This window comes from Anomalospiza imberbis, chromosome 5, assembly GCF_031753505.1.
Source record: "Anomalospiza imberbis isolate Cuckoo-Finch-1a 21T00152 chromosome 5, ASM3175350v1, whole genome shotgun sequence".
Lineage (NCBI taxonomy): Eukaryota > Metazoa > Chordata > Aves > Passeriformes > Viduidae > Anomalospiza > Anomalospiza imberbis.
In genome coordinates, this window is record NC_089685.1 from 252,985 (window position 1) to 266,112 (window position 13,128).

Below are 13,128 nucleotides of genomic sequence, written 5' to 3' on the forward strand. Positions count from 1 at the left end.
TCGATCACAGGTGCTCACACAGGTGATCAGTCACAGGTGATCAGTCACAGGTGATCGGTCGCAGGTGATCGGTCACAGGTGCTCACACAGGTGCTCACACAGGTGCTCACACAGGTGATCGATCACAGGGGCTCACACAGGTGCTCACACAGGTGCTCACACAGGTGATCGATCACAGGGGCTCACACAGGTGCTCACACAGGTGCTCACACAGGTGATCGGTCGCAGGTGCTCACACAGATGCTCACACAGGTGCTCGGTCACAGGTGCTCGGTCACAGGTGATCGGTCACAGGTGATCGGTCGCAGGGGCTCACACAGGTGCTCACACAGGTGCTCACACAGGTGCTCACACAGGTGCTCTCACAGGGGCTCACACAGGTGATCGGTCGCAGGGGCTCACGCAGGTGCTCACACAGGTGATCGGTCGCAGGTGCTCACACAGGTGATCGGTCACAGGTGATCGGTCGCAGGTGCTCACACAGGTGCTCACACAGGTGCGGCTGCTTTGCCGCCCCATCCCCCGGGGCTCGTTAGGGCCGCACAAACAACCCCGCAGGGCACGGGCTGTCCCCAGAGCCACCCGGGGCAGGGGGGACCCCAAGGGACACCCAAAGCAGAAGCGTGTCCCCCCAAAGGGGAGGTACCCCAAAATCAGGATGTGCACCCAAAAACGGGGAGCACCCAAAAGAGACTGGGGCACCCTAGACAGAGGATTGGTCCCCAAGAAAGGAAATGTTCCCAAAAGAGGGAGCACTCGAAACAGAGGGGCGCACCCCAAAAAGGGGGGGACACCCAGATGCAGGAGGCGCACCCGCACCAGAGGAATGCACCCCCCAAACGTGGGAGCACCCAAAACAAAGCACTGCACCCCACAAAACGGGGTGTACCCCAAAGAGAGGTGCACTCCGCGCCGCGCCAGGGCTGCCCGCAGGAAAGGGGGTGCCCCAAAGCCCACAGCGGGGGGTGCCCCAATCCCGGGGCTCGGGGGTGTCCCCGGAGCTCCCGGGGGCGGGGCCCAGGGGCGGGGCCCAGGGCGTGGCCCCGGTGCCCCGCCCCCGGCGGCGCTCAGCGCCATGGGCGAGGGGGAGCCCAGGTACGGGGGGTTACTGGGGGCACTGGGAGGGACTGGGGCGCTGCTGGGGCACCCCGGGACGGGGACAGCGGCAGCGGGGGGCACAGGGGGAGGGAAGGGCTGTAGTGGGGGGCACTGGGAGGGACTGGGGCGTTAGCGGGGCGGGAGGGAGCAGCAGCGAGGGGACACTGCGTGTGTTACTGGGGGGCTTCTGGGGGGTGTGGGGCAGCAGTGGCCGGGACGGACGTGGGGGATACTGGGGGTTACCGGGGGATGCGGGAGGGGCTACTGGGAGCGCTGGAGGATGGGGGGGTCCCCGGGCTGCGGGAGAGGTTACTGGGAGCGCTGGGGGATGGGGGGAGTCGCTGGTGTCCGGGAGAGGTTACTGGGAGCGCTGGGGCCGCTGCCGGGGTGCTGGGAGGCGAGGGGGGCACTGGGAGGCGCTGGGCAGGCTGGGAGGGGGGGGGCTGCGGCGGCCAGTCCCGGCCCTGGCCACGCCCCGCGGGAGCGGCCCCGCCCCCTGACCACACCCACGGCCACGCCCATGGCTCCGCCCTGCGCCGGGGCCGCTGCGGGAGCGCAACGCGCGGGGACCCCCACGGGAACGGGACAGCCCCACGGGGACCCCCACGGGAACGGGAGAGCCCCACGGGGACCCCCACGGGAACGGGAGAGCCCCACGGGGACCCCCACGGGAACGGGACAGCCCCACGGGGACCCCCACGGGAACGGGACAGCCCCACGGGGACCCCCACGGGAACGGGAGAGCCCCACGGGGACCCCCGCGACCCCCACGGGAACGGGAGAGCCCCACGGGGACCCCCACGGGAACGGGAGAGCCCCACGGGGACCCCCACGGGAACGGGAGAGCCCCACGGGGACCCCCACGGGAACGGGACAGCCCCACGGGGACTCCCGCGACCCCCACGGGAACGGGACAGCCCCACGGGGACCCCCACGGGAACGGTAGAGCCCCACGGGGAACCCCGGGACCCCCACGGGAACGGGAGAGCCCCACGGGGAACCCCGGGACCCCCACGGGAGCGGGAGAGCCCCACGGGGAACCCCGGGACCCCCACGGGAACCGGACAGCCCCACGGGGAACCCCGGGACCCCCACGGGAACTGGAGAGCCCCACGGGGAACCCCAGGACCCCCACGGGAGCGGGAGAGCCCCACGGGATCCCCGGGAAACTCCCAGGACTCAACAGGAACCTCCCGGGGACCCCCACGGGACAGCCCCCCCGGCACTCCACTCGAAAGAGTGACCCCCCCGTGGCCCCCTCAGGAACTCCCCCATGAACCCCCCGTGATGCCCCCCCGAGACCGGACCCCATCGGGACCGGGACCCCGCCCAGCCTGGCTCGGCCAGCCCCGGTGTGGGTGGGGGTCCCAGTCCTGTGGGGGGGGTCCAGGTGGGGATCCCGGTGTGGTCCGGGGGTCCCGGCCCTGGGTGGGGAAGGTCTTGGTGCAGTGGGGGTGCCAGTCGTGGTGGGCTGTCCCTGTCCCAGTGCGGGTGGGGGTCCCAGGGAGGCCCCGGGGCTGTTCTGGGGGGATCCCGGTGCCAGCCTCCCCCAGGGTGTCCGCGGGTGGGGCGGGGGTCGCGGGGTGCGCGGTGTGTCCCGGTGCCAGCCTCCCCCCAGCATGGCGCAGCAGCTGATCAGCGGCGCCGGCTACGTGCCCGAGGATGGGCTCACGGCCCAGCAGCTCTTCGCCTGCGCCGATGGCCTCACCTACAAGTGCGGGTGACCCCCGGCCCCAAAACCCCCTGACCCCCCTCGGCACCTCCTGGCCCTCACAGGCACCTCCGGATCCCCCCGAGCACAACCCGGCAGCCCCGACGCCTCCCTGGGGCTGCCTGGACCCCCAGGTTCCTCCCAACACCCCCAGAGCCCCCCCAGGGAAGCCCCAACTCCCCCCGCGTGGCAGCCCCAGGGAATCCCCACAAAGATCCCCCGCTTCCCCCCCCAAGGAACCCCACCGGGGGCTCCCAGGAACCACCAGACCCCCCCTGCACCCCCACTGCCAAGCCCTCAGCACCCCCCAGGAACCCCCTGACCCCCCCCAACTCACATGTCCCCCCTGTCCTCGGTGCCTCCCCAGACCTCGGGTGCCCCCCGCGATGGGTCTGGGTGAGTTTGGTGGGCCCAGGGGGGTCCCAGCCCTGTGTCCCCCCACAGTGACTTCCTCATCCTCCCCGGCTACATCGACTTCACGGCCGACGAGGTGGTGAGTGACCCCCAGGACCCCCTGTGCCCCCCAAGATCCCCCTGGGACCCCCTGTGCTCTCCCCACCGGCGTGGCTCCCCTGGCTCGGGACCCCCTCAGTGACACCCCTGTGCCCCCCAGCCCCTCCTGGGCCCCCCCGTGGTCCTGGGGTTGGGGGATGCCTGTGGGGTCCCTGCAGATTTTGGGGTATGGGGGGCTCGCAGAACCCCAGCCCCCAAGGGGTGGTTAGGGGGTGCAGGGTCGCTGTGCTTTTGGGGGTGCTGGGAGGGCAGGGGGGTCAGGTGGAGTCGGGGGGCTCCCATTCCTCAGAGGGGGGTCAGGATTTTAGGGGTGCTGCCCTCCCCCAGGACCTGACGTCGGCACTGACCCGAACCATCACCCTGAAAACGCCGCTGGTGTCATCCCCCATGGACACGGTCACCGAGGGGGACATGGCCATCGCCATGGCCGTGAGCAGGGGGCACAGGGGGACACTGGGGGACACTGAGGGGACACTGGGGTACACGGTCACCGAGGGGGACATGGCCATCGCCATGGCCGTGAGCAGGGGGCACAGGGGGACACTGGGGGACACTGAGGGGACACTGGGGTACACGGTCACCGAGGGGGACATGGCTGTCACAACGGTTGGGGGTGCACCCACATGGGTGGAGGCTTCTCGGGGGGCACTGAGGGGGCGTCCAGGGGCTGGGGGGGCTCTGTCAGGCTGGGGGGGCACCCGTGGGTGCTTGGGGCGCACCCGGGGAGCTGGGCAAGGGGGGCACAGTCCCCGAGGGGTGCGAGGGCAAACAAGGGGACACGGCTGCAGGGGGTGCCCACCCGGGGGGTGCCCAGGAACCCACGGCCCCCCCTGCCCCCTTTGGCCCCCCTGCCCCCTTTTGCCCCCAGCTGAACGGTGGCATTGGCATCATCCACCACAACTGCACGCCCGAGTTCCAGGCCAGCGAGGTGCGCAAGGTCAAGGTGAGCCGGGGGACCCCACGCTGGCACCCCGCTGTCCCCTGCACTGGTGGCCATCAGCACCCCACACTGTGGGAGCCCCCTCGGTGTTCCCTGGCCTTGTGCCCCCCCGGGGCCCTGAGCGCTCCTGTGTCCCCGGTGACGCTGTCCCGTGTCCCCATGCCCCTGGTGATGCTGTCCTGTATCCCCATGGCCCCAGTGACGCTGTCCCATGTCCCTGACCCCCGGTGACACTGTCCCATGTCCCCATGCCCCCCGGTGACACTGTCCCATGTCCCCATGCCCCCCGGTGACGCTGTCCCGTGTCGCCATGCCCCCCGGTGACGCTGTCCCATGTCCCTGACCCCCGGTGACGCTGTCCCATGTCCCCATGCCCCCTGGTGACGCTGTCCCATGTCCTCATGGCCCCAGTGACGCTGTCCCATGTCCCCGAGCCCCCCGGTGACACTGTCCATGTCCCTGACCCCCAGTGACACTGTCCCAATGTCCCTGACCCCCGGTGATGCTGTCCCATGTCCCCATGCCCCCCGGTGACGCTGTCCCGTGTCGCCATGCCCCCCGGTGACACTGTCCCAATGTCCCTGACCCCCGGTGACACTGTCCCTGTCCCATGTCCCCATGCCCCCCGGTGACACTGTCCCATGTCCCCATGGCCCCAGTGATGCTGTCCCATGTCCCCATGCCCCCTGGTGACACTGTCCCATGTCCCCATGGCCCCAGTGACGCTGTCCCATGTCCCCGAGCCCCCCGGTGACACTGTCCATGTCCCCAGCGGTTTGAGCAGGGTTTCATCACGGAGCCACTGGTGATGAGCCCGGCGCACACCGTGGGGGACGTGTGGGACGCCAAGGCCCGGCTCGGCTTCTCGGGGGTCCCCGTCACCCACTCGGGGCGCCTGGGGGGGCGGCTGGAGGGCATCGTCACCTCCCGCGACATCGACTTCCTGCGGGAGAGGGACAGGGCCACCCCCCTGGCCGAGGTGGGTGTGGGGCTGGGCGACAGGGATGGGATCCATGGGATGGGATGGGATGGATGTGAGGGTTGTGGATGTGGGGCAGGGATGGATGTGGGGGCGGGGTGGATGTGGGGCAGGGATGGATGTGGGGATGGGTTGGGTGTGGGGGTTGTGGATGTGGGGCAGGGATGGATGTGGGGCAGGGATGGATGTGGGGATGGGTTGGATGTGGGGCAGGGATGGATGTGGGGCAGGGATGGATGTGGGGGTGGGTTGGGTGTGGGGCAGGGATGGATGTGGGGCAGGGATGGATGTGGGGGTTGTGGATGTGGGGCAGGGATGGATGTGGGGGTGGGTTGGATGTGGGGCAGGGATGGATGTGGGGATGGGTTGGATGTGGGGCAGGGATGGATGTGGGGATGGGTTGGATGTGGGGCAGGGATGGATGTGGGGGTGGGTTGGATGTGGGGCAGGGATGGATGTGGGGATGGGTTGGATGTGGGGCAGGGATGGATGTGGGGATGGGTTGGATGTGGGGCAGGGATGGATGTGGGGGTGGGTTGGGTGTGGGGGTTGTGGGTGTGGGGGTGGGTTGGGGCATGCTGTAATGTGGGGCGGGATGGGATGGGATGGGATGGGATGGACAGAGGATCCATGGCAGGGGCGGGGGCTGCCCACGGCGGCCCTGGGCCCCCCAGTGCAGGTGACAGTGCGGGTGACAGTGACACACAGTGCAGGTGACGGTGACAGTACCCGTGCCTGTGCTGGTGCCTGTGACAGTGCCAGTGCATGTGACAGTGACAGACAGCAATGGTGGCAGTGCTGGTGGCAATGGAGGTGACAGTGCCAGTGCTGGTGACAGTCCCCGTGCCAGGATCAGTGCCAGCACTGGTGACAGTGACGCTGGCAGTGCCAGACAGTGCTAGTGCCAGCACCTGTGCTGATGCCAGTGACACGTGGATCCCGGTGTCCCCAGGTGATGACCAAGCGCAGGGACCTGGTGGTGGCCCCAGCCGGTGTCACCCTCAAAGAGGCCAACGAGATCCTGCAGCGCAGCAAGAAAGGTGCAGGGGGGCACCTGCCACCCCCTGAGTCCCCTGCCACCCCCGAAGTCCCCTGTCACCCCTGGAGGCAGCTCCCTGTCACCCCCCAGGGGTCACCTCCTCTTGGGGGCACCTCGGTGCCATCCTGGGCAGCCCATGGCGGATGTCCCCTGTCCCTGTTCCCCTCCCCTCACATTGTCCCCCGCTGTGTCCCCAGGGCTGCTGACAGTGACCAGCACTGGTGAGCTGGTGGCTGTCACGGCCCCATCCTTCAGGTCCCCGCCATGTCCCTGCGGTCAGCCCTGTGTCCCTGTTCCTGTCCCTGATGTCACCCCCGTGTCCCTGGGGTCAGCCCTGTGTCCCCGTTCCTGTCCCTGATGTCACCCCTGTGTCCCTGATGTCACCCCCGTGTCCCTGGGGTCAGCCCTGTGTCCCCGTTCCTGTCCCTGATGTCACCCCCGTGTCCCTGCGGTCAGCCCTGTGTCCCTGTTCCTGTCCCTGATGTCACCCCCGTGTCCCTGGGGTCAGCCCTGTGTCCCCGTTCCTGTCCCTGATGTCACCCCCGTGTCCCTGGGGTCAGCCCTGTGTCCCTGGGGTCAGCTCTGTGTCCCCGTTCCTGTCCCTGATGTCACCCCCGTGTCCCTGGGGTCAGCCCTGTGTCCCCGTTCCCGTCCCTGATGTCACCCCCGTGTCCCTGGGGCCAGCCCTGTGTCCCTGTCCCTGGGGTCACCTCCATGCTCCCGTGTCCCTGCAGCCCCCCCAGTGCCCTCCACCCCGGGGTGACCCCGCATTTCCCCCGTGTCCCCAGGGAAGCTGCCGGCGGTGACCAGCAGTGACGAGCTGGTGGCCACCATCGCCCGGCGCTCGGGATCCCTTCCGCGCCCCCTGTGCCCGGATTCCCGCGGTGTCCCCGTGTGCCGGGCTCGGGGGTGACTGTCCCCGCGCTGTCCCCGCAGGGAAGCTGCCGATCGTCAACAGCCGTGACGAGCTGGTGGCGCTGATGGCGCGCACGGACCTGAAGAAGAACCGGGAGCACCCGGCGGCCTCCAAGGACGAGCGGAAGCAGCTGCGGGTCGGGGCCGCCATCGGCACCCGCGAGGACGACAAATACCGGCTGGACCTGCTCGTGCAGGCGGGCGCCGACCTCGTGGTGCTGGTGCGGGCACCCCAAAACCGGGGGGGACCCCAAAACCCAGGGGCTCTGAGCAGCGGGGGGCTGCGGGGATGAGGGGGAGGAAGGGGATGGGGCTCGAGCTGCCGGGCAGCGGGGGTGGAGCTCGCGGTGCCGGTGGGTGTGGAGGGGTCCCCCAAAACTGGGGGGGTGAGGGCACCCCAAAAAAAGTGAGACCCCAAAATGGGGGGGGGGGGATGAGAAAGGGGTGACACGGAAATGGGGGAAGGGGAGCATCCCAAAAATGGGGAGGATGAGGATGGAGGAGTGGGGTGGGGATGCAGCTGCTGGTGCAGGGGGGATGACCTCAGGGTGCTGCTGTGAGGGACCCCGAAAATGGGGAACCCCAGAAACGGGGATCCCCAGAAATGGGAGACCCCAAAAACCGGGCAGGGATAGAAGGGAAGGGAGAAGATGGGGATGGAGCCACTGGTGCAGGTGGGGGGGTGCAGGGGAGGACCCTAAAAATAGGAGGGTGGGGGCACCCCAAAAGCCATGGGACCCCAAAAGGGAGGGGATGGGATCTGGGGATGGGGACTGAGCTGATTGTGCTGGGTGGGGGGTGCCCCAAAAAAGGAGGGGCCAGGGGGGTACCCCCCTGCTCATCGAACCCCAACCCGCTGCTCCCCCCCCGTGACACCCCAACCTCCTGCCCCGCACCCCAAAACCTGCCCCACCCGCACCCCAAACCCGGCCCAGGACTCGTCGCAGGGGAACTCCCGGTACCAGCTCAGCATGATCCGGTACATCAAGGCCAAGTACCCCGAGCTGCAGGTTGTGGGGGGCAACGGTGAGACCCCAAACGGGGGGGGCACGGGACCTGCCCGGGCTGGGGGGGCACCGATGAGCGGGGGAAACAGGGCCACCCCAAAAGAGAGGTGGGGGAAATGGGGCGGGGTTTGGGGTGTCCTTGGGGTGTCCCCTGCAGTGGTGAGGTGGGATTTGGGTGCCATTTCTGGGGGCTGTTTTTGGGGTGCCCCCCATCATAGTGGGGCAGGATTTGGGGAGAGTGGGGCTGGATTTGGGGTGCCACTTTTGGGCTGCTGTTTTGGGGCATTGTGTTTGGGGTGCACCCCCGCAGCACTGAGATGGGATTCAGGGTGCCCTGGGCAGCGTCGGGGTGCCGTTTTGGGGCTCCGTTTCTGGGGTGCCCCGGGCAGTGTCGGGGTGCCGTTTTGGGGCTCCGTTTCTGGGGTGCCCCGGGCAGTGTCGGGGTGCCGTTTTGGGGCTCCGTTTCTGGGGTGCCCCGGGCAGTGTCGGGGTGCCGTTTTGGGGCTCCATTTCTGGGGTGCCCCGGGCAGTGTCGGGGTGCTGTTTTGGGGCTCCATTTCTGGGGTGCCCCGGGCAGTGTCGGGGTCCCATTTTGGGGTGTGCCCCGCAGTGGTGACGGCGGCCCAGGCCAAGAACCTGATCGACGCCGGGGTGGACGCGCTGCGGGTGGGGATGGGCAGCGGCTCCATCTGCATCACCCAGGAAGGTGGGTGACACCCAGGACCCTGACCCCACCCTGGCACCCCTGGACATGCCTGCAGTGTCCCCATTGTTCCCGTCGGTGTGGGGCTGTACCCGCTGTCCCCATGTCCCTGTCCCAGATGCCCTGTCCCTGTGAAGGTGTCCCTGTCCCCATGGCAGTGCTGGTGTGTGACCAGGCTCAGGCCATGGCCGTGTCCCTGATGTGTCCTTGTCCCTGTCCCCATGGCTCTCTGGTCTCTGGCCGTGCCAAGGCCATTGCCATGTCCCTCACAGTGTCCCTGTCCCCGTGGCAGTGCTGGTGTGTGACCCTGCCCAGGCCACAGATGTGTCCCTGACATGTCCCTGTCCCCATGGCAGTGTGGCCGAGCCCAGACCACGGCTGTGTCCCTCACAGTGTCCCTGTCCCCGTGGCAGTGTGGCCGAGCCCAGACCACGGCTGTGTCCCTCACAGTGTCCCTGTCCCCGTGGCAGTGTGGCCGAGCCCAGACCACGGCTGTGTCCCTCACAGTGTCCCTGATGTGTCTCTGTCCCTGTCCCCACGGCAGTGCTGGCGTGTGGCCGTGCCCAGGCCACGGCCGTGTACCGCGTGGCCGAGTACGCGCGGCGCTTCGGCGTCCCCGTCATCGCCGATGGTGGCATCCGCAGCCCCGGGCACGCCGTGAAGGCGCTGGCACTGGGAGCCTCCACCGGTGAGGGCAGGGGGCACGGGGGGCACGGGGGGCGTGAGGGGGCGCCCAGCACCCACAGAGGGCACCCTGAGGGGGTCTCGTGGCCGGCAGCCCAGCCTGGTGCCGCCGAGGGGATCCCACGCTCCAGCCCAGACTGGAGATGGCCCCGCAGCCCCCAGCCCATCCCGGCGGGGTTTCACGCCCCCCACCCCACCGGGGTGGCCCTGACGGGGCGTCCCCCCCAGTGATGATGGGGTCGCTGCTGGCGGCCACCACGGAGGCGCCGGGCGAGTTCTTTTTCTCGGAGGGCGTGCGGCTGAAGCAGTACCGGGGCATGGGCTCGCTGGACGCCATGGAGCAGGGCCCGGGCAGCCAGAAACGCTACTTCAGGTACCCCGAGGGGCCGGGGGGGGGGTGTGCCGCCCCCAGGCCGCCCCCCCAGCCGCTGTGTGTCGCCCCGCAGCGAGGGGGACGCGGTGAAGGTGGCGCAGGGCGTGTCGGGCTCGGTGCGGGACAAGGGCTCCATCCACAAGTTCGTGCCGTACCTGCTGGCCGGGCTGCAGCACGGCTGCCAGGACCTGGGCGCCCGCAGCCTCTCGGCGCTCCGGTCAGTGCGGGGGGGGTCCGGGGAGGGCCGGTGGGGGGGTCCCGGCCGCCCCCGCCGACCCCCCGTGCCCCCCAGGTCCATGATGTTCGCGGGGGAGCTGAAGTTCGAGCGCAGGACGGTGGCGGCGCAGGTCGAGGGCGGGGTGCACGGGCTGCACTCGTGAGTGGGGACGGGGCTGGGGGCTTTGGGGGGGCCTGGGGGGGTTGGGGGGCTGGGGGAGTTTGGAGAGGTTTTGGGGGCTGGAGGGGTTTGGGAGAGCTGGGGGACTGGGGGGAGATTTTGGGTAGATGAGAGTAGTTGGAGGAGGCTTGGGGGGGCTGAGGGGGTTTGGAGGTCTTGGGGGGCTGAGGGGGCTTTGGGGGCTGCAATGGGTACAGGAGCCGGGGGGATCTTGGGGGGTGGGGGAGGTTTTGGGGGGCTGGAGGGGGCTTTGGGGGCTGCAGTGGGTACAGGAGCTGGGGGGATCTTGGGGGGTGGGGGAGGTTTTGGGGGGCTGGAGGGGGCTTTGGGGGCTGCAGTGGGTACAGGAGCCGGGGGGATCTTGGGGGGTGGGGGAGGTTTTGGGGGCTGAGGGGGCTTTGGGGGCTGCAGTGGGTACAGGAGCCGGGGGGATCTTGGGGGGTGGGGGAGGTTTTGGGGGCTGAGGGGGCTTTGGGGGCTGCAATGGGTACAGGAGCCGGGGGGATCTTGGGGGGGTGGGGGAGGTTTTGGGGGGCTGGAGGGGGCTTTGGGGGCTGTGAAGGGTACAGGAGCCGGGGGGATCTTGGGGGGTGGGGGAGGTTTTGGGGGGCTGAGGAAGGCACCACTCCAGATCCCATCGTAGGGCCCCAGTTGCCCCAGTACTGGCTGTGGGGCACCCCCAGTTTGCCCAGTGTCGGGGATGGGGGTTGGGGTGTGGGGGGGGTCCTGTGCCCCCCCTAACCCCCCGCACCTTTCCCTCCCCTGCAGCTTTACGGTTCTGCCCCGTAAGTACCTGCTCCCCCCGGGACTGGGGGGTGCCCGGGGGTCCCCTTTACCTCTCCTCTGTCCCCTCCCTGATGGACAGGGGGGCTGGCAGAGGGGGGACCCCCAATCTCCCAGCCAGGATCTGGGGTTCGGGGGTCCCAACCCCCCCAGAAGGGGTTTGGGGGTTCCCTTCCCCCCCTTTGACCCCACCCTTGTCCCTGCAGTGCCGAGAGGTGGCTGCCCTGAGGAGGGGTCCCCCCGGGCCGGCGCCCCCCGCCCGGAGCCTGCGGGGACCCCTCCGGCCCCCCGACACCGGCGCTGCTGATGCTGCACTGGCACTCCGCAATGGGGGCACCCCGCAATGGGGGCGCCCCCAACCCCCCCGAGCACAGGGGCTGCGGGGACCTCGGAAACCCTCCCGGAACTTGGGGTGTGGGGAGCCCCCCAAATCCCCCCGGGGCATCGCAGGGCAGGGGGATCCCCAGAGCCCTCAGAAACGGGGGTGCAGGGAACCCCCCAAAAGTCCCCGGGGCAGCACGAGGCTGCGGGGACCTCCCCGGCCTCGCCAGAGAGGGGGATGCAGGGACCCCACAAACCCCCCCCGTTGGTGCGGGGACCCCCTAAACCCCGCGGGGACCCCCAGACCCTCCCTGGCACTGAGGAGCTTGCAGGGCCGTGTCCCCCCGTCCCCCCGAGTGGGGATGGGGGGACCCCCGCAGCCTCCGGGGGACCCCCGGCACTGCAGGGACCTCCCCAGCGTCCCGGGGGACCCCACGGGCCTGTGGCCTCCCGGTCTCGGGGAACCCCGGACTCGCTGTGTCCAGGGGTGAATAAAGTCTTGGAGCATCGGAGCGTGGCTTGTCCCTGTCCCTGCTTCTGTCCCCGCTCCCGTCCTTGGGCTGGCCCCGGCCCTGTCCATGGTCCTGTGCCCTGTCCCTGCCTTTGTCCCTGGCCCCTCGCCCTGTCCCCGTCCTTGGCCCTGTCCATGGTCCTGGGCCCCGGCCTGGCCCCTGGCGTGTCCCTGTCCCTGCCGGTGGCACGGGGAGCGGGGGACACACGCGGCACCAGGAGGGCACATGCCGTGGCACAGGGTGGCACACATGGCACGGGTGACACATGCCGTGGCACAGGGTGGCACACATGGCACGGGTGGCACACACACGGCACGGGTGACACATGCCGTGGCACAGGGTGGCACACATGGCACGGGTGGCACACACACGGCACGGGTGACACATGCCGTGGCACAGGGTGGCACACATGGCACGGGTGGCACACACACGGCACGGGTGACACATGCCGTGGCACAGGGTGGCACACATGGCACGGGTGGCACGCACACGGCACGGGTGACACATGCCGTGGCACAGGGTGGCACACACGGCACGGGTGGCACACACACGGCACGGGTGACAAAGGTTGGGGCACACCTGGCCCTCCTTGGCACACACCTGGGACCCCCCACAAGCGGCACCACCCAAATAGGGGACCCCAAATGTGGCACCTTCCCAGAAGTGAGGACCCCCCCACCCCACGTGTGGGACATCCCCCCCAAATTTGGGATAAGCCCCCAAATGCAAAATATTTCCCTCGAGAAATGTGGGACCCCTCCCCTATGGGGGCGGGGCACCCCAAATGTGGGAGGATCCCCCAAAATTGAGAGCCCCCTTCAGATGTGGGACATCCCCCCAAGTGTGGGACCACTTCAACATGTGAGACCCCCCAAATTTGTGAACCCAAACAACATGATCGCCCCCCCTCCCCAGTGTGGGACCCCGTCCGGGAGGGGGACCCCTCAAACGTGGGACCCCCCCAGGTGTGGGACACCCACAAACGCCCCCCCCGCTCCAGCAGGGCCGCGCGGCCCCGCCGGCTCCCGGTGCCCGCGGGGGGGGGGGCGGGGGCTGGGGCGGGGGGAGCCCGGGGGGCGCGGAGGGTGGGAGGAGGAGGAGGAGGAGGAGGAGGAGGAGGAGTGGGGGGGGGCTCGGCCCGCCCCTCCCGCCG

The 13,128-nt window shown here is 69.5% G+C and overlaps 1 protein-coding gene across 2 annotated transcripts; it reads left to right on the top strand.

The window, feature by feature from the left end:
- Positions 1-1,028: 1,028 nt before the first annotated feature.
- IMPDH1 (inosine monophosphate dehydrogenase 1) lies at positions 1,029-11,482 on the top strand. 2 transcript variants are annotated; one of them, XM_068191978.1, is made up of 16 exons: positions 1,029-1,095; positions 2,717-2,812; positions 3,254-3,302; positions 3,650-3,751; positions 4,191-4,265; positions 5,035-5,241; positions 6,194-6,281; positions 7,217-7,416; positions 8,131-8,221; positions 8,813-8,908; positions 9,450-9,593; positions 9,818-9,962; positions 10,036-10,179; positions 10,255-10,338; positions 11,128-11,144; positions 11,349-11,482. In XM_068191978.1, the coding sequence occupies exons 1-16, from the start codon at positions 1,076-1,078 to the stop codon at positions 11,447-11,449; spliced, it is 1,659 nt and encodes a 552-aa protein (XP_068048079.1). In that variant the 5' UTR covers positions 1,029-1,075; the 3' UTR covers positions 11,450-11,482. The 2 variants fall into 2 exon arrangements, with proteins under 2 accessions (XP_068048079.1, XP_068048080.1); XM_068191979.1 differs by lacking the exons at positions 1,029-1,095; positions 2,717-2,812; positions 3,254-3,302; positions 3,650-3,751 and adding an exon at positions 3,810-3,841.
- The last annotated feature ends 1,646 nt before the right edge of the window (positions 11,483-13,128 follow it).

What these genes read in the sequence shown, in the direction of transcription:
- IMPDH1 (XM_068191978.1), top strand. Translation starts at nt 1,076, where the DNA reads ATGGGCGAGGGGGAGCCCAG. An exon ending in GCCGATGGCCTCACCTACAA is followed by an intron (nt 2,813 to 3,253) that starts GTGCGGGTGACC and finishes GTCCCCCCACAG; the next exon opens with TGACTTCCTCATCCTCCCCG. An exon ending in GGGCCACCCCCCTGGCCGAG is followed by an intron (nt 5,242 to 6,193) that starts GTGGGTGTGGGG and finishes CGGTGTCCCCAG; the next exon opens with GTGATGACCAAGCGCAGGGA.